Source organism: Numida meleagris, chromosome 5 (genome assembly GCF_002078875.1).
Source record: "Numida meleagris isolate 19003 breed g44 Domestic line chromosome 5, NumMel1.0, whole genome shotgun sequence".
Taxonomy (NCBI): domain Eukaryota; kingdom Metazoa; phylum Chordata; class Aves; order Galliformes; family Numididae; genus Numida; species Numida meleagris.
The window spans coordinates 7,764,015-7,784,799 of NC_034413.1; the positions used below are offsets into that span (position 1 = coordinate 7,764,015).

At 40.2% G+C, this 20,785-nt stretch overlaps 1 protein-coding gene across 15 annotated transcripts in view; it reads left to right on the top strand.

The window, feature by feature from the left end:
- Positions 1–20,785, top strand: part of ABLIM1 (actin binding LIM protein 1) — a 182,419-nt gene that overhangs the window by 152,005 nt on the left and 9,629 nt on the right. For 11 of the 15 annotated variants that reach the window (XM_021399863.1, XM_021399858.1, XM_021399860.1 and 8 more), the window contains 10 exons: positions 25–154; positions 9,713–9,817; positions 12,045–12,092; positions 14,301–14,447; positions 15,899–15,990; positions 16,120–16,207; positions 17,181–17,242; positions 17,546–17,606; positions 18,384–18,391; positions 19,592–19,666. In XM_021399863.1, the coding sequence (XP_021255538.1) occupies positions 25–154; positions 9,713–9,817; positions 12,045–12,092; positions 14,301–14,447; positions 15,899–15,990; positions 16,120–16,207; positions 17,181–17,242; positions 17,546–17,606; positions 18,384–18,391; positions 19,592–19,666 (816 nt within the window). Of the gene's footprint in view, positions 1–24; positions 155–2,362; positions 2,483–9,712; positions 9,818–12,044; positions 12,093–14,300; positions 14,448–15,898; positions 15,991–16,119; positions 16,208–17,180; positions 17,243–17,545; positions 17,607–18,383; positions 18,392–19,591; positions 19,667–20,785 lie in introns of all 15 variants that reach the window. The other 4 variants (XM_021399868.1, XM_021399854.1, XM_021399855.1 and 1 more) reach the window with 4 other exon arrangements.

Genomic DNA, 20,785 nt, shown 5'->3' on the forward strand with positions numbered 1-20,785 from the left:
ATTTTAATTGCTTCTATTCTGCAGGGTTATCAAGATGTTCGGGATCGCATGATTCACAGGTCTACTAGTCAGGGCTCAATTAATTCTCCAGTGTACAGTCGCCATAGCTACACGCCCACCATGTCACGTTCCCCTCAGCATTTCCACAGACCTGGTAAGGGCAACTGCTTTAGAAGTATGTGTAAAAGTAGTGGTTTTTCACTGTGTCACTTAGTGGCACAGAGAAGCACTTGTTTCTCTTAGCAGCTGACTGATTGAAAAGTTGTTGCATATTTTAATACCTCCTTCTCTACCTGTTTTTTTCATCTTGGTTGGTGCTCTGTTCTGCCCTAGATTGATGAGTGTCTTACATCATAAGTACTGATCTTCTGGTTTTGTTTCTGATCAATTATTTTTCAAATATATGTAAGTTTGTGAAAGTGAGCAGCTGTTTGCAGCAGCAGATCACAAACTTCATTCTGGAATTTGGGAAAAGTAACGTATCTTGGAAGCAAAAGTTAGGACTTGACTATACAGCAGCCATTAGTGTAGGACTCTTCCTTTCTAAAAAAAAATAATTAGCTGAAGCTTGCTACAGCCATGAAACGTCAGACTGAACAGCAAATAACCCAGATATTCCAAATAACTCATCATTTTTATAAACATAGACTCATAGTTTGCATGACAGATTTCTTATTTAAAATCATAGGCAATTGCAGAGCACATTTAAAAATACTAACGTTTTTTGGTCATTTAGCAGTGAAGCACAAGTTCTGTGTATAATATAGTAAATGTACAGGTCAGTCAGTTTCCAAGTGCACTCAGTTTTCTAGTTGTGCATATGAAAGCAATACATGAAGCTAAAATGTTCATCCGCACCCAAACTGCATAAAACTATATCTCTAAAAGCAATTCATTGAATACTTTTCAAGACTAATTTATTCTTAATGGTAATGAATTAAATCTTTGTGACCTGTTTTTAAATTAAGTGATGCAGTCATGCAGTTCTATCTTCCTTGATGGCTGCAGATGAACACTTGGCCTGCCAAGAGCCCATGCATAATAGGAGCTGCATTTTTAAAATTAAAGATTTATTATAGAGCCACCACTGTGGAACATGAGTGCTGCAGCCATTTCCTAGTGGGGGTGGGCTGAAAGCAGCTAACTGTGTCTGTCAGTGAATGCCTTATTTAAAGCACTCAAGGGAGGTGGGACAGAAGCAAATTGTGTCTGATACTTAGTGCTGACAACATGATTGTGTTTTAAAATGACATTACAGCTAAAACTGAAAGAGATTTATAAAGCACGAAAAAGCTGCAAACTTCCGTCTCTTGATTCTGGCAATTCCGAGGGGATTTTTCCATCTCTATCGTATCAGAGACATGAACAAATCCAGACCTTACCATGATTGAATTTTACTTTCTGTTCAGTCAAGGGCCTTCCTCAGAAGCAGATTCTTTTTGTGTAATTATCTGATGGACTCAAGCCACAGTTTGGATCCAAACGTAAAATCTTCACAGTTTCAGGCTGAGGGATGTTCTGAGAATATATTTGTTCAGGTGATCCCATCTGGGGGGTCTCCTGCTTCTGTTTCCCCTATGATCCAGACAACATCCATAGAATTCATTGTTTTGATCTTTGCAACCCTGCTTTGGGGTAATTAATATTAATTTATAATTTTCCTACAGTGTCATTCATGCTGAATGATAGCACATGTATATTTACCATGTTTCTCCTAATGGTACCTTTTGTTATTTGCAAGAGTAATTTCTCTCTGAGTAAGCTCAGTGGCCCCAGAAAACTCCTTGGCTTCCAGCTGCCCTTGAGAGAGAAGTGAAGCACTGTGTTGACGCTGTCAGCATCAGGTTCTTCAAAATCGAAATGCTTGAAGTTTTGAAAAAGTTTGCAGCCTTTTTGTACCCCGACGCCATATCTGACGTTGGCAGCATTTCTGGAATGTCTTAAAACAATAGAAGGCAGCTTGCATGCCTCATGACTGATGTTCCTTTGGTTAGGCACATTGCAGAGCAGCTGCTTTCTTAACTAACAGAGCATCAATGTTTGTGATGTTTGCATGATGGTAGCAGGCTACTTTCTGGTAACAAGGCATAGATCATAAGTTCATTAAGCTAGTAAATAGTATGCTGAATCAGCAACGCAGTTCAAATCTGGGCATCTCTTCAACTACTTGCTGTAATTTTGTCTAAGATTTATGAACCCTTTGGTGCGTCTTTTAACCTTTTTTTTTTTCCTTCCTTCTTTTCAGAATCCTAATTGTTTAATGCCTTTTTTTTTCTTCCTTTGAAGCCTCCTTCCCTGCCTTTCTCTTATTGTTTTTCTTTGTTTTCATTTTGTTCTGCCCCCCGATTCCCTGCTGCCGCAGAGCTGCTCTCTACTGGTGTGCAGCGGTTGTCATACCTGCGCACTAGCAGTCTCAGCTCCGCTCACCATGACTCCCGCCCCAACTCCCCCTTCCGACACCACTTCATCCCCCATGTCAAAGGTAAGGAGCCAGGCCTCTCCAGGGAGTACCCTCCAGGCTGGAGATTTATTAGCATTCTGTCACAGCTAGTAAGGTGCTTCTCCGTAAGGTTATCATTGGCTGTATAGCTGAGCATGCCTCGAAATGTGCCGTGACACTTAAAATTGTTAGAAGAGACATAATGTCCTTTGATGGAGGATGTATGTCATTTCTAAGGGCCCTAGCTGAAGAGTCATCAAGCAATTTCCCAATTAGAAATACAGAGGGAAGCATTATCATCTACTGTTTATAGCTTACATGTGCCTAATTTGGCCTCTTTTAAATCAGTACATACAATCTCTACAGCAGCTAGCGTATCAAATTAACTATTATTTCCACACTCTTAAAAGGTGCGTTTAAAAGTGCACTACAAATATTACCTGGATGAAATCAAGGTGATCAAAAAATATGAAGAAAAATCATATTACATAAAGATCAATAGCAACAAGGAAATTAATCATTCTCATTCTTCATTTTGTTGGCAGTAACAAGTGTCCAACAAAATAAAATTAAAATCTCTAGGCCTCTCCTCAACTAGTGAGAATCAGCAAACTCTGCTGAAGTCAGTAGAGTTGCAGGGATTTGCACTGTCTGAGGATCTGGTCACTTCTTGTTTCTTAATCTCTTCTTTTACATTATTTGATTTGGAGGACAGGAGTTATTCTTTCATTTTGTCCCTTCAAAGAGCTCATTCAGCTCAATAAGCTTTAAGTTTTATTTCTTGCTCTCTGTGAATATGGTTTTACTTCTATTGGAGCACTCTGGCTGTGCTGTTTCTTCTGTTGGGGGAGACAGTCATAGCTTATGTCACTTGGAAAAGCTCGAAAAGAGGCAATTGAGTATGTTGAGCGTGGATTCTATTCTGGCACCTTTGATTAATGCAGATAATCAAAAATTGGATTTAATCAAAGACAGTTGCAAGGAGGTTGTTTCCATGCACTTTCAGGAAATGCTAATAGATCTCAATGTTGTCTCTCTTCAAACAATCAGATCACCATTACTAATTTCAGTTTTGCATTTTCTTAGATGATTTTCATTAATATACACTTTCAACTTCCCTATTATTTCACTATAGAAAAATAAACCTCACTTTGAACTTAAAAAATTGGGACCCTTAAAAATAGATACACAGCTCATTTCAGCATGCAGTTAATCCATAACCCTTGCAATTTCAACGTTTCTTTGCGGACAATCCAAATTAATACCCACGTTCTTTCAAATGACATTTTCATTTTTTTCTGTTGAGAAAATAGCTTCTTGAGCAGGTAAATGAGGAGAACTATTGAAAATCCATGCCTGTTGTTTTCATATTTAAAATACATGCATGGAGATTAGGCCTGTATCTCCTGCTGGTTGGTATAAAAGGCCAGTTGGAATTACAAGTGCTGTAGACAAAGGAGTGGGTATGGTTCTCAGGAGATAGACGTGGTCACACAGAACATTGTAAGAATCCCTTGTGTTTCAAAGTTTTACATTCAGGTCTTAGGTCTGTACAGGATTCACATGTGATAACTAAGCATAGCTCTCAAAAGCTGAGGTTCACATCACTGTGACAGTGCACAACAGCTGAGGATGTGCACTGTTGCCTGTGGGGCAAGCAGCAGGTAGTCACATCTTATGATTCACGTGGCTCAATTGGGAGAGTAATCTCTTAATTGTTGGTTGAGAAAATGAAGCACCTTCTTGAAGTGACCTGGAGCACTTTAGTTTGGGTCATAGGTTAATATGGATATTAGGTACTTGCATGGGACTTCAAGGGAACTCGTAGCTCCACAGTCCCTTCAGGATAAGTGATATAAGGAGCAGAGGCTTTGGAGAAGGACCATCAAATGATTGCAAATCTCATAGTGAAAGAGTTATGGCTGTTAATTTATTAGCACTATCAGATGGCGATTTGATAGTGATTTTTTTCAGTATCTACATACTTTTGTAATAGAAATTTGTGGTAACAGGATGTTGACCTATATATCAAAGATACAATAAGGTCCACCGAAATTAGATAACAGTCGTCATTTTTTTACTTGTATAAGATGAAGATAAGTAACTCTTGAAAGCTTTGTGTTCCTATTGCTAAAAAATGCTGAAAGGTATAAAAAGTCAAAAGGCCTGAAGACTTTTTGCATCATCTTAAGTGTTCGGTGAAGTGCTCACAAATGCCAGGCATTAGATGAAGCAATGTTTGTTGTGTTCCTCTGGTCAGGGCAAGTTCTGGCTTTTCTTGTGAAAGGATTACAATGGAAAATAGACTCTGAAAAGACACACATATGTACTATGTGCATATATGTACTCACAATGCACATGTACTTAAAGATGAGGTTCCAGGGAGAGAGAATGTTTTTGTTAAATAAACCTCTCTCCTGTCACAACATGTAGAGATAATACATGGATATCCATAATACATGGATAACATGGAAGAGATAGTATAGCCTGCCCCATATATAATTAGAAGATTTTGTGGGGGGCCATTTTATTTTATTTTTTTTTACATTTACATGGCATTGAGTGAAGCCCAGTTGCACATTAATGTGCACTGCTTCGTGTTCACAAACAGCTAATTTGTTATCCACTGCTGGGATTGATCTGGGATTCCCACGTGGTTCTTCATTTGTACCCCTTGTATACCACGTGTCCAGGTGCTCCCTGTTTTACATCTGTGTAGCGGAAAAGAGAGATTGGTCTGGTATTGGCTGCACCTGATGCAACTCTATCCTCTTACCCAGAGGGGTTTGCCTTGGATATTGTAGATGTCAATTTTCAAAGTTAAAAAAACTGCCTTATTTTACCACTGAGCGTGGCATTTCTGTCTACTAGGGAATTAGGCCCTTAGGAACACATCTGAGATGAGAACTGTTGTACTGTCAGGAGTTAATTAGATGCGATAGGTTTACAGTGATTTAATGAAGAGGTGTCATATGATCTTCTTTGTACATGGTCAGCGTTTCTCAAAGCCACTTTGTACTTTGAGCAGAAGCTGAAATTGGTATAAATTTGTAAGAAGGGTTTCAAAAAGCTGTTGGGTTGGTTGTTTTTTTTTGTTGTTTTTTTTTTTGCTATGTGGAATGTTCTTTTTTTAGGATTTGGAGACTGTGAATCATGCCAAAACTGCTGTAGTAAAGCGGCATGATTTCCAAACAGCATAATGATAGTGAAAGTTGCATTTGTCACATTACACCTATATTATTTTGTACCTACAGGCCAGAAAATTTAGTTGACATTTAGACCAATTTGTGTATTTACACACAGCATAATGCTTAAACCAGTGTAATGCTCAGGTCTTGCAGGCAAAGCCAAACTTGAAGAACTTTGAGGAGTGAAGGGGCTAAAAGTGCCCAAGAAGGTCTTAGTGAGAGTTTGTTGATTTAACATACATGTTGAGCAGGTTGGAAGGGAGTGTAATATTTATCAGCTCAGACTTCATTTAAACCCATTTGGACTCTCCATTGAATTTGGACTTGTCTCAATAAAGTACTGTCTGCTATGAAAGAATCAAAACAAGTCCATGAATGAAAGAAACCCTGACCCTACTGAAATCAGAGACAAAAACCTCATTGAGACCCAGGATTTCGTCTTACATGCCTAGAATTTTTCAGAGGCATTCAAGAGCATTGCAAAGGCCCTATAAGATTTCTGTGTAGAAGGAGCTCTGAGTTGGTGAGGCAGTGGAGGGCTGTTTCTGTGTTTCCTCTGCTCACAGACCTTCCCATAAGGAATCTCCCAACCTCCATAGTGAATTTGGGCCTTGTTTTTCACAGGTTTCCTGCCCTGAGATGGGACTCTGAAATCAAATAGTGTGTGTGTGATAACTACTTCCAGTGTTTTCTGGATGCAGCTGGAAGTTCCACATGGAAAACAACCATACGTTGGCTGTTCCACAACTTCTCGATTTGTTTGGGAAGTAGGGGCTGTGCATCTGGATAAGCTGATGAATGACAGCTTGAGGGAACATGAAAAGGACTTTGGCCTTCGGGTGCTGTTGAGTTTGGGTTTTTTTCTTTTCTTTGTTTAGAAGTAGAGCAGTTAAATTGCAAACGGACAGAAGGCAGAGCACTGGCTACACACAGGATTTTTTGGTCTGATTCTGTGAACTTAGCTTGTGAAATGCACAGCAGGCCCAGTGACAAACACTTGAGAAGGCAGCAGGAACATGCATTATGTTGTGCCCTGTATAGGGAAGCAATTGTATATCTTATTGCTAGGGGAGCCCGCTTAGCAAATTGTGCTGCTGAGTTTTTTCCATATCATCACAGGCATGTTTCTGTGCTGCATCATTTTCAGTTTCCTTTGAACATGGAAACGATTATTCCCCTCAGCGCCAAACCTAATAGGGTGCCTCGTGCTCGGAGTCAAAAGAACACTGCCATTACACTGACAGCATGACCAGTCGTTTTTATTCACTTCAAAACCCTTTTATGCATCTTCTGTGATCTCCTGTGCACGTTAAGATTAGTGGCAAGGTCAGCGACTTAGAAGTCTCAGCTTTTCCTGGCTGAGGAAAACAAAATGTTTCAGATTTTGATATTTTCTTCATTTCTGAGAAGACATGGGAGAAAATGCTGTATTTAACTGGTAGTGATTTTTATGAATAACAAGCAAACTGAAATAATTATGGTCTCGGTTATATGCAGAAGCAGGTTCCTAAGCATGAACTGCTTTCATGAATTGTGAGTGATTTTATTGCTGCATCTGAAGCACTTAAGCCTTGTTATGAGAGTGGACTCATCGGGGATGATCTAATGAGAATCTAAATAGATGTACCATTCCCTCCTGCAGTGTAGTTAATGAGACTGCAATCCTAGAAAATATAAAGAGTCATTTGTCAGTACTAGTAGGAGTCATTAGGAAGAGACAGACTGCACAGGAACCCCAGGAAATAGAAGGCAACAGGGACATCTGTGAAGCAACATGTGCAGGACGATACCACACTAACTGTGTGCCTTGTATTGCATGCATTGTACAACATAACCAGTTCTCTCTAAACAGATTTTCTGTGTACCACATATGACATTAGCCAGCATACATGGGTGTGAGCATGCTGGTGTAGATAGAGAGGAGTATGAGAAGGGTTTCTTCCCCGTGCTTCTAGTGTTGGTAATACAGGAGCTGTAAGTGGAACATTCCCACACTCATCTTGATCTTGACTACCACTTCCCAGCAGATGAAGTGTACGTGTGACTCCTCTGTTGTCACAGTCTACAATTCAATAAATTCTTTTTGATTCATCTCTTTCATTGAATATACTACCAATGGAAACAAAAGGGCAAAATGACATGTCTCTATAATAACTGTGCATTTTGGAATTAACTTTATCTTGTGACCATCTCAATTCTGGTGTCTTTTTCCATATAAAACAATTATTTTGCCAAAAAGTAGCTCATAATTTCTTAATAGAAACAGAAGACAAGTAACATCAGACTAAGCAAGCTAGGCCTTTCACCACTGTAGTATTTCAGAGACTGGAACAAGTAGAACTCAGTATTGGAATTGCCAAGTAAAGGACAAGAGACTGAGATGTGCCAGTATTATCTTAAGCAATCAGTAATCAGTCATGCTTACTTTTTTACTTTTGGTAAGTCTAGGACCTGGCCAGGAGCTCATCACCACTGCACCCAAAATCGAAAAACTGCCATCCACTCACATGGCTGAAAGAACATCTTGTTTGGGGGTTGTCATGTACAACAAGTTGTTCAGAGATGAAACGTTGGAGTGGTAAACACTGAACTTTGCACATGCATTCTTCTGGATAAATTGTATAGTGCTAAGCCCCCTGAACTGTATGTGCATGTCATTTTTAAAACACATACGTACAGATGTATTATTTTGTATGCTGGCACATCTCTCTCAGTGAGGTGTGTTAAGAGCATTTTTTTCCCCCTTTTCTGGTAACTGTAAGATTGGCAGATGACCACTCATGTAAAAGAGGAACAGTATAAAGAAAACTTCTATTTTCCTTCCTCTCTACAATATATAAAAAAGGAGAATGTGGAGTCTGAGATTTTGGGTCCTCTAAAGAAACGTAGGAAACCTAGAGCTGAAAGTAGGCCTGCAGGGTTTTTTTGTTGTGTTTTACAGCCCTCCTGTACCTGCCAACTATTTTGCTTTGCTAGGTTTTTCAGTCCCTGGTGCATACCTGAAAAAATGAAGAGGTTTTTTGCTCCTCTGTCTTATGCCTTTGTGGTCAACTGCACCCGTACAAACTAAGCACTCAAGTGGGCACGTTTTGCTTGTATGAGTTTGCACTACTGTGAAGAATGGCACAAAGTAAAAGGCAGCAGCATTCTTTTATGGTGCACACCGAGTCATGTGTTTGGAAATCCAGCTGTGTAGTCAAGCTGCGTGTGCCTGCCACAGCCCTCTTACCCTGCCAGGGGAGCTTTCAGGGCCGTTGGTTTGACGTGGGTTGTTAGAAGGCAAAGAAATAATCCTGGTAAGAATGATCACACAAATGGAAATTACATTTTTCAACTTGTTTGATTTGCCAAGTCAGCAGTCACGAAGTATTGTCACTGGAGCCAAGCGTGGCATTGATGGACTTGAGTTGGCACCTGTGATCTGAGTGCAGCCACCAGATGGGCTGCACTACTTTACACATTGTTTTTCATATCATAAACTTCCTATCAGAGGGCTAACCCAATGAAAGAATGTGTAAGGAACAGGTATGCCTTTTGATACGGGCCAAGTGACCTAACAGCTATTTTCCATCTCTAGCTTTTGTGCGCTTTGGTTTAGGGAACTAGTAGCTGCCGGCGTATGCTTCTCCCTGCTTGGAGTTGGTTTCATTTTGAGTTTGCATATCAACTACTGTGCTCTGTGCCTGCGACTTTTAACTCCGAATGTCAATCTCTGTAATAAGTCATTGCCAAGTAACCTTCCATTCTTCTTTTCCACATTGCCCATCTAACCACCAGCTGCCAGCACACAGCTCCTGCCTGCATGCCGTCAAAATGAGTGCAAGCTGCTAAAATCTCAACTCCAGCCTGAACACAGATCTTTGTCTCTGCAGGAAAATGAGGAAAAAATAAAAAGTCACCAGGGCTACCAGATTTTGTTATCGTTTGTGTTTGTATTTTTCGTTTAAACTTCTTTTTCTCCCTCGAGGTTTTGATTCCACCGATTTTGTTTGGGTTTGATTGGGCTTGCTTTTTTAATTTAATTTGATTTTTCTTTAATTGCTCTCCCTCTTCTCATTTTGTTTTCTCCATTCTTTCATTGGAGGCAATGAGCCGTCCAGCGGTCGGAACTCCCCTGTCCCCTATCGGCCAGACAGCCGGCCTCTCACTCCAACTTACGCTCAGGCCCCTAAACATTTCCATGTTCCAGGTAGGAGCTGGCACTGTGTGTGTCTCGGTGTCCTGTCACAGTGTAGAATGTAGCCTTTGTACCTTCTGTCTTGTCTCCATCGTTTCACGCTGTCTGCCATGGGGTGCGCACGCAGGGTTTGGGACTGCCTGCTCCTGAGCTTTCTGGGAGGAGTGGTGCCTTCAGAAATGGGGGGTTCGTGGTGGTTTTTACTTGTTGTGTTGGTCAGCTGTTTCACTGTTAGAATGCCATGTTTTTCAAGGTCTGCTAATGGCCCGTGAGCTGGATACAAACTATGTCAGGCTTGATTTTTCTCCCAGTTGCACCAGCATAACTCGGCTAACTTTGGAGGAATGGGTTGTGATTCACAGTAGCATGCAGAAGAGTTGACCAGTGAGCCATTACACACGTAGTCATTGTTGGGGCTAGTTTCAGTCTTGATCCAAAACATTCTAGCCTTCTTTTCTTTGTTCTTAACCAAATGAGGATGTTTCTTCACCTGTTTCATGCAGTGGCTTGGTGTCCTTGCAGAGACACACAGATCTGCATGAATCTGTGTGCATGAGGATACCCTCTCCATCAAGGGCAGTCTATTCTAAAGTGAGAACTCCGCTCTAGTGATTTGATCGGATGAGGGTGCATGCCCTGTCCCTGGGGTTGCTGACACTCACCGTCCAACTGCATCAGTGCTAGCTGAAAGCCTTATGTCCAGTTATTCAGCAGGTCCCTGTCAGTCTGGTATCCCCTTGCACTGCCAGAGGCTGCTGCTCTTCCTCCTGCCCTCAGACCTGGCCCATAAACTGTGGATGTTCCCTTTCAGTCAGCGTGACCTGGCTTGGCCAAGGTAGGCTGTTTGAAGTGCCTATGCTAACCTGGCTGCCTGGACCTGGGTAAGCTCAAGTGTACTTGTGTGAAGAGCCCAGCTGAGCACACAATGCCCAGTGTGGTGGGAGAGCTGTCCTCTTCAGCTGGAGCAATGCAGCCCAGGAGCTGTGTGCACGAGCCCCACACAGCTGTCTGGTACAGGCGTGCACAGAGGTACTGCTGCCTGGTTCCCCGTTAGCCTTTGTACCTCTTTGCTGTTCAAGTAGCCATAAAAGATCACTAGCAAGAATGAAATACCTCAGCGCGTTTGTGTGCAAGGAATTTGCCTATCATTTAGTCAAGGAAACAGGGTTCTGTAAAGTAGTTTTCCTTTTTGTTCCACAGATTTCTAGGTTGTTTTCCTTAATGCCAAAGGTTGTAGCACTTCAGCTGGATCTGTGGTAGACAACGTATATTTCTAAAATGTTTTCTTCTTCTAATGTGATTGAAAAGTTCATTTTCTCAGGCAATATGACATAGTAGCAAAATGGGGTTTTGACACAAATGTCTTAGTTCCCAGTAGCTCATTGTGATGTTTTAGTAAGACTGACTTAGATTTTGCATTGTAGCACTGATTTTGAATTAACTTCTGTATTTGTAGCTGTGTGGAATACTGGAAGAGCTGGTTTGGGGTGGGTGGGTAGTTTAGAGCAATGTAGCTACCATCTTGGTTTGTTATTGTAAAAATATTTAATTTTTTAGATACGCTTTAGATTTATTGCATTAGGGTTCTGGGAAGAGACTTTTTCCTGACTTACATTGACAGTATGCAATGTGGTCATCCTTACATTAAAAAAATCTAAATAAAAATTATGAACAAGTCTGTCCTTGTGTTTCAGGATGAGCATTATATCCCTTAACGCTGACTCTGTGAAGTCAAGCTCTTGTTAGCTGTTCAAAACAACGTATGGAGCAGCTGTTTTGTTCTATGGGTTTTGAAGTGAGTGTTAGGCTCACTGCATTCTCCTCAATCCAACCAGTCAGCTGGAAAGGAAATTGAGCTGTTGTGACTGGAGCACAATTTTCCACAAAGTTACTTGGGGTACTTCTCCCCAAATAGCTTGTATTCTCACCACTGAAATGTCTTGTTTGTTTGCATTTCCCGGTGTCTGTCACACTGATAATATTTAAAATGAGTTGTTCATGATTTGAATGCATCCACATGTTACAGAATCAGCTCCAATGGACTCCATACCACGCGTCTTCAACTTGTCACTCGTTCTTATGTTTTCTTTTCTTCAGACAATCTGATTCTGTATAAAACTAGCTTTTTCTTGTGCTACATCCTTAATTTGGACTGTCTGCTGTTTTAGTCTTGGTGTTATCTTTACCTATAACTGAAGTAGTTCTCCTATTAACATTTTTCTGTTTCTCAATTTCACAGATCAAGGTGTCAACATTTACAGAAAACCACCGATCTACAAGCAACATGGTAAATGATCTTTCTCTTTTTGTATCAAAACTGGAACATCAACTAAAATACACACAGACTACTGAAAAGCATTCAGTCTTTACTTTGAAAGCATCAAAAATTAGTAGTCCAAACTTAAAAGAGCTTTTAGTGCATGTCCTACTGAGTGATTATGTTTTAAAGCATGTTGTTTTATTGGGATCATATGGTTTAAATCTTGGCCACATTGATATTAACAGCAAAATTGCCACTAACTGGGATTTTGCTACCTTCTTAGCGTTGTGATGCCTTCCTGTATTTCACTTCTTTACATTTATATTTTCAGAATACAGATTTTGATCATGGAAAAAAATGCATTAACAAGAGTCCGTTCTTTGGCAGGAACTTCATGGATTATGTTTATTTTAAGCAGACAAAGTACAATTATTGATGTCAACGATGTCAGCAGCAGTGATGGGCATGTTACTGTCAGACTGGAATTCCAAATGTATCATGGCTTCAAACAGAAATCTTTTGATATTGAAAATTATATAGGCGACTGACAGGGCTAGTTTGATTCTCAAGCCCTGTGAAATAGATCAGGTAGTCTGGTGTATCTGCTGTTCCAGTGTTTGGATTCTGAGCTGGATAACAGTGTCCAGCTCAGCTCTAATCTTTTCAGAACAGATGTTGTTTTAGCAAGTCTGAAATAACAGCGATGGCAGAAGCCAACTGCTTTGCTGGTCTGTAACACTGCAGAGCAAGGAACCTTAAAGTGTTTGCTATTTCCTTCAGCTGTCAATAGAAAACTTTAAATAGGAAATTGCACGTAATGTGGTGAAAGAAAGGTGACTCCCACTTAAAGACCTTTCATCCCTTTGCAGACGCTTTATCCAGTGAAACTTATTTGGGGTAAATAACAAATTAGCAGTAGTACAGTTGAGGTGAACAGTTAGCTAAGGTGATTAAGAAAGCCCAGGGAGTCCATTCTGTGGACAGGAGGGAGTATTGCTAAGAACACCACTGTAGTTTTACATTGTGTTTCTTTCCTCCTTCTTTTTTAAGTTTTCAAATCATGCTTGTTTTAGAAGTCTTAACATTACTTTTGTTTATTTTTATGGTTTTAATGTACCTTGTCATCTCCCATTAACACGTGAATGTTTAACCACTGACATCACCAATTCTAATAAGTAAGTACTCTTTAAAGTCATGCTTTTGTAAACTCTGACCAGCTTCCTCCGTACCTATAATTATGTGTAGAGTTTCCCAATCATAAAATTCTCAAAATTCCCCATGATATCTCATATTGATTCTCCTAAAGTACCCTTAATATGTTGGATGAGTAACAGAGCACTTCGTTGCTTTAATAGATGTTTTTTCTGCTTAAAAAGAGAAGTGAAAAAATAAGTTCAGAATCCTTTTGTCTTATATGGTGTCTTCATATAAGAGAGAGGTGATTTGGACTAACAGTTTGCAGTAAAGAGGTAGTTAACTCAGCTTTTAATGTGAACTAAATCCTGTTGGATTTTATTTTTTTTAATGTAAAGATGTGAAAACCATAATGCACATCCTCCCATGCTTTTAAGAGACTTTGGCTTTGACTGCTGTCTTAAATGGATGTCCCACTGCTGATACGTGTTATTGGTGAGGTACATTTCATTGGAAGTGCTGTCCCTGCCAAGTTGATCTAGATGAAGTTTAGTAGATAATAAATAAATTGGCATCGCCTTTTGCTGCAATCTAAGTATCAAGTACACGCAGCAGGAAAGATACAGTTCCTTTGTTTGTTTTTGTTTTGCAGCTTTTAACAGAAGAATAGGAAATAATTAGCAGCAGTAGAGTTAAAATTAATGCTGTCCCTCTAAACTGTTTGTTTTCTTGCCCTGGAGGGAAGACAAACCAGTGCATAAATCTGGTTTCATTGGTGGTCCTTAAGAGATACAGCCCAATACTATTAGACTGAATTTTCTCACTCTTGCCTGATCATTTTAACATTCTGAAAACCTAGAAAATCCAAAGCTGATTTGGGGTTATTTTGGGGGTGGCTTTGCAAGATGAGAAGGTTTGATTCCAATCCATTGGCAAGAGGAAAGCATTACTTTGTTTCCAATTGCAATTAGGAAGGCAAAACATGAAAATGTTTGGATTTGAAAATGTCCTTCTTGTAAAGCATTAAATCTTGGCAAAATGTGAAAACCCTTTATACTGATATAGCTTATTACATGGCTAAGTTCCCTGATTGCCATCTAGATGCAGCTGCTTTGGCAGCACAGAGCAAGTCCTCCGAGGATATCATCAAGTCCTCCAAGTTCCCAGCAGCTCATGCACCAGCACCCAACGAGATACCAAAGATTGAGACGGACCACTGGCCAGGTCCTCCCTCCCTTGCAGCCATAGGTATGCAAAAAGAATTCTTCAAGTGGTGTGGATTAAAAGGTACTGATAAGCAAAGTAGCTGTTAGAAGAAGAAGAGGTTGTGAGTATTGTGCCTGCTCCAGGTGTTTGCCACAGAATGCAGTTCTTCTGGTGAGGCCTCTGCACATCTCTGTCTTTATAACTGTTAGTGAGTAGAGGAGCTTTTGAAAAAAGATGTTGGAAGTAATCACACAAATACTAATCCATAGAAAATTTGTGTGAACTCCCATACCGTGGCTTAGAAACAATATGGTGTATCACACAAGCCTGACTTCTGTCAGTTGTTGTCTGTGTAATCTTTTAGTCCTAAGCTACAGAAAGTTCATTGCTTCCAACCACGTGGCTGCTTTCTTGGCAAGAAGCAAGGACTGCAGTGGGGCAATTAATGGACTAAAAAAAGTCCAATTTTGTTGGAATTACTGTTTCTACAGGCTGTATTTTTGTTTTGCACTGTAGTATCTTATTTTATTTAAATCATGCTCATGTTCATTTTAAAACTTCTTTTTGGTATTGTATTATTTCTGTTGATATTGTTGCCCCCCCTCCCCTCCCCTTGTAAAACATAGCACAGAATAAGTTATATAGCCTGAATGATTTATGAAGTCATATCAGACATGCTGAAGGCCTTGCCTGCCTCAGGTTTCTGTGAAGGGCTGTGAAGGGATCAGGATTTTTGTGAAGTGCAGGGAGAGGTGGCACAGGATAGGATTGCTCAATCACCAGTCAAAGGAGCTGTGTATGCAGTGGCAATTGTGTGAAAACATAGTGATAACATCTGTATACCTGAAACTCTCCTGACAGTGCTTGTTGTAACCACAGCGTTATTATGCCATGTGTCAGAGGTGGAGGCTTTCCTGGAAGTGCTGGCTCTTGACTCATATTCCTGGCAGTGGATGACAATTTTGGTTTGGTTATTATTTTCCAAGTAAAACTGCTTCGCACATTGGCTCTCAGGTGATTTAGTTACACCTGAGAAACTAAACAAAACTTCTTGGAAACTATACAAGTGTGCTCATGGTCATATTTTATTCAGAAATAAAAGACATTGTACAGGATTAAGCACTGAAAAACCTTCAAGCCCCAAGATTTTTCAGCTTGTAATTTTTTTTCTGAGTGTGATATTTTGCTGCAGAGCTAGACTGAGCTCAGCTGTCAAGGTATGAGTTCTTGTTGCTGTTTTACTGAGGTCTTGCAAAAGCCTGGCACTAAAAACTCTGTTTCTCGGTTGGAAACCCGTGTGCAGTTCAGCTTCTTGTTAATTGTTTAAGAAGCCTGATAGCCATAGGGCGGGCTCTCTGAGTGAGTTTTATGAAGGGCAAGTTTTGAATAAGTCTTTTGCATCTGCAAGAAAATTATTTTGTGTTTATTCAATAAATCAAACTGAGAAAGAAGTGATACACAAAGCTCTCTGTACTGTGGTTTTATGGAAGCAGGAGCGGACATGAGACGCAGGTCAAGTGGAAGAGAGGAAGATGATGAGGAGCTACAGAGACGCCGGCAACTGCAGGAGGAGCAGCTCATGAAGGTCGTTATAACTTTATCTTCATACTGCTTCTGAACACCATCCAAAAATGCCCCTTGTCTTTACATAAGCAATTTATAATTCTTCTGTCAGTTTTATTTTATTCATATATATTTTAATTGCTATCTGTAGCTTAACTCTGGTCTTGGACAATTGATACTGAAAGAAGAGATGGAAAAGGAGAGGTCAGCCCTTTCTGCCAGTCGTTACGATTCTCCAGGTAATTCATAGGAAAGGAAGCTAATGATGAACTGTGAGTAATGAATGCCACGTGGACACATATTCAGTGGTTTTCCAGAAGAGACACCACTGAGAAATTGATGTGTATACATGGTATTCTGGTATTCTTCTGTGAAAAGGGTGGGCTAATGCCTTGTTTTGCCCGCATTTCATGGAGTTTTGTTGAATCCTGTCATGTTCTCGGAAGCGTTGTGTTATGTATAAGATGACTATAACATCAGGTCAGGATGCCACGTTCTCAGATTTGTTTGAATTCAGCCATCACCACCTGTTCTGATCCTTATCCTGGTTAAGTCAGGGCCAAAGCCTCAAGCAATAGCAGTATTACAGGACTCAAAGAGCCTTTTCTCCCTTGTAGCAAAAAAATTACAAACAGAGTGTACTACTCATGTTTCTTGGCTTGTGCACTAGCAGAAGTTGGGCATATGAATGTAATAATAGTTGAAGCAGGAAGAGTGAAAAGAAAATCTATTTAACATTCAGAAGGTATGGTGACATATAACTCAGGTGTGCCACTTTAGGAGTGTGAAATGCAATGGATGTGCATGGGACACTTAACAAGAAACCTATCCAGTCAAACAGTGCTAATCTTCTTGGATTCTCCTTGTTCTTTTCCTTGGTCTTATCATAAGATGTATGGCAATGCTTTATCTGTCTGAGGGCTAAAAATTTATTTTGCTCTGATTACTTTCAGCTTAGTAGAGGCCACTTTGATTCTGAGCCTGGCACCATGACATGATAATGTTGCATGTCAACTTACAGAGCGTATGGAAGGTTGTGATAAGTTTGGGGCTGAGATGTTGGCCTCTTAAAGTCAGCATATCTCAGTTGGTTAAGCTTCTCCTTAGTTCTTTAATTGTGTTTTTTCTGCTAGTTGATTTCTCAAATGTTCTTGGTTTTGAGTTTCCATGGGGTTGTTCCAATAAAAGATTTTTCCTTTCCTTTTTCAACAGCCCACGCTTCAGCCTCCAAAACCTCTTCTCTTCCTGGCTATGGAAAAAATGGGCTTCACAGGGTAAGGAGATAGAGATTTTGAGAATCAAAAAGTAACTTTAATCATCCTGGTATTTATTTCCCTATTAGCTGTTCTGGATTTTCAATTTGATTGAGATTTCTTATAAGACCATCTGAAGTCAGGCAAAACCTTGTTCCCTTCCTCACAAACTTAAGTGTTAAAAATGCAAGAAAGCAATGCAAGAGAGCTTACGAAAATTGGGGAAAGAAGAGCTTTAAACAATTTGTTACTCCTCTTATGTCAACCCACTGGTGAAGTCCTGAACTGTGGGTTTATGTGCATGTCCCTCTTTTCCTGTTACAGCCGGTGTCTACAGATTTTGGTCAGTACAACAGTTACGGAGATGTGAGTGGTGGTGTTAGAGGTAAGGCTGAGCAGCCTTTTTACATACCACTTCATTACAGAGAACGTATTATGATGATTGCTCATTTCTGCTGCTTTCTAGTAAAGTTGTGAATTTGCTTTGTATTTGCTGAGTATGTTTTAACTTCCTCAGGTAGACTTGATAGTTAACTCAAACTCTGCAAGTACATGTTTAAAAGTTTGGGTTTATTTTGCTAAATCTGCTATGATCCCTCTTTTTGCCAAGAGCCTGCTGTAGCACTGGTACACGTGGAAAGCAGATAATCTGTAGTTAATTGGAATGTGTACTATTTTCAACAGGTTTGAGCTTAGTGGTGGGGGGAAGAGAGAGGGAGAGAGAGACAAGTTTACCTTCCAAGTGAGACTGGTCCCTTCTGTCTTAGATGCCTTATGATGAGTATCATAAGGTGGTGCTTGTGTCTCTTTATAGACTGTGGAGGAATCCTACAGAGCTACCTGACAGCAAGCGAATCCTTCTCTAAAAAGCTGAATACTACTTGGCTATTTATTTGCCTCGTTATGGTTCTCTGCATCTTTAGTGTTTCTAAAGTGACTTGATTTTCAGAGTGAGAAGTGCACTTGAAGTGGTCCGCAATGTCTGGAGTGCTTTACTCTTCACAAACTAAGACCTAAAGTAGGGAGGTGTGCTGACCGTATAGAATCAGGTGGGGTTTTGAGGAGATCAAGTAGATCATGAAGCACAAGGATTATCTGGCAGACTATGTCTAGCTCCTCTTCAACACTCTGCAGCTGATGAGATTTCTCTTTTGTTTTTCAGATTTCCAGGTAGAGTACGGGTTTTCATCTATCAACTGACAACGGATTTAAAAGCATCCACTTTCTTTTTGAAGTCTGAATTTCTGCTACAGGGAAGGGTTTCTTAAGACATTAATTTTGATTTACCTGCATGTTTAAGCATAATCACCAATGTAGACTCTTAATCGATAAAAAAACAGGCACAGTCTCAGATTGCTCCTTGTACCTCCCCAGAACTGGGTTGAGAAGGCTCAGACCAGTTCTGACTTTCTCTGTAAAATCCACTGTCTGTTGAAATATGAGTTGCCTGCTATCACTCTCTCTGGACAGCTGAGGGTGGATTTATCTCTAACCTGTCTAGTACCAGCCCCAGAGACACATGGAAATTATTTTCTGGAGGCAATTTTCTTCCATACCAGGAGCCTTTTTGCCCTGGAGTTTACTCTTCAGACACGATGACTAGTCAGTAGCTTTCTACAGTGCTACCATCGCAGATGAGCTATTAATATACTCTGCTTAAGGGAATTTTTCCATAATAGTTTGAGACTGGCTGGCCCCTCAGTGCAATCACAATATGAAGTGACAATTTAAGAATGGTTTTAATGGCTTGGATGTATTTGTTAATTATATATCAAAACTGTGATTAATGGAAAGAAAATAAGATTATGGGAGGAGAGAGTTCTTCGTGTATTATATACAAGATGTAATTTTACCTATTTCAAAACAGCACCTTTTGACAAGAGCCCTATCCCTGTTCTTGTTCATGGTCAATATTTTCCATTGTAGAGACAAAATAAAAAAAAAAATCCAGCATCTTGGCTGATACAGTAAATGACATGACAAACAGACCAGGGTGCTTATGTGTACTGTTGAGCAGGATCTGTCTGAATTAATGCTTCTCTGTATTTGGTCCAGATAACAGCCTTACTCGGTGGTTGGGACTGGGAAGGGCCTGCCACTCTCTCAGGGTCCACCTGGCCAGCAGTGGGGAGCTGTCTCCAGCCTCAGTTGTGTCAGGAAATGTAGTGGTAGAGAGGGTGGAAGGATGCCTCAGAAAAACATGCTTCAGAGAAGTGATGAACAATGGCAATGTCCTATGTGGTAAGAGTAAGCAGTAGGGCTTGAAGGGAGTCTCAGTGCAAATTCACCTTTGTTTTCACCACGACTTGAGTGCCTTTACCCTCTGTGTGTGTAACCTATGTGTCTGATGTATACCTGTGTCTGATGCAGTCCCTTCCGGATGGTCATGTCCCTGGAATGAGAATGGACAGAGGAGTATCTATGCCTAACATGTTGGAGCCAAAGGCAAGTGCAGATGTTATTCACTTTCCTTCAAGATAATGAAGATTTGACTATGAAATGCAGATAAAATACAGGAAATGTCTTGGTTCCCTTGTTCTTCTTTACCTCATCTCAATCCCTTCTCCTTATGTGCCAAACCTTTCCCTTTGTTCTGGACTTTGCCTGTTTGAGGTGTTAGTACTCAGGCTGAGGGCAGTCAGCATGCCCTTTTTGGGTAGAGCAGGCCTTTTCAGTGACAAAATGAAGATACTGGAGGGCTTAATAAAAAGGTAGTTCTGTGTCAAGCTTTCAATAGCCAAAATAGCAGACCACACTTGATTGCAAAGTCTTGGATCTGTTAAGTTTGAAAAGCGACACAGAATATTGTGGTTCACAACACATGGCTGAAGCTCAACGCAGATCTCTGGTTTGAGGCTAATGGTGCCTGAAATCTTACATAATGTTGAATTCCCTGTATACGAACTTTATTACAAGATTTGTTGGGAAAAAGAGGAAATATCAGCTGAATATGAGTTAAGGTATAAATCAAAATGCTTTTGCTGCTGTGTCTAGAGGTGGCTGAATCAAAAATAAATATAATGTACAGAAAGGCTTCAGCCAGTGGTGTGTTTTAAATCTTGCAACTTTCTCTGATGCTGGTCAACCTTCTGAGAAATCATGATTTTCCCAAAGTTACAAGGATCAGCATTCCTGAAGTTAAGTGAGGAGCTCTGTTTGCAAACCATATTACTTCTTGTGCTTCCAAGTGACCTCCAGACAAATTGTAGAAGGCAATAACCTTAGCTTTATAAGCTGAGACCCTAGTGCAATGTATGTTAACAAATGTTTTTATATGCTATATAAATAAGACCTTGGGAACATCCCTGACTTCTGAGATATTGCTTTTTATTCAAAATAATTTCTTTTCCAGTGCAGTAGTATTTCTTACAGCCTTCACTGCCATTAATGCATCCTGTTATTTGGAATGTTGTGAGTTACAAATTCTGTCATATTACTAATGATAAAATTTGTGAGAATGTTCCTGAGATTACAGGTCACTTTCTGTTGATGTTTACAAGGTTATGCCAGACCCTGAGCTTGTGCTAAGTGGCAGTTTTGTTCATGTTAGTCATCTAGCACTAA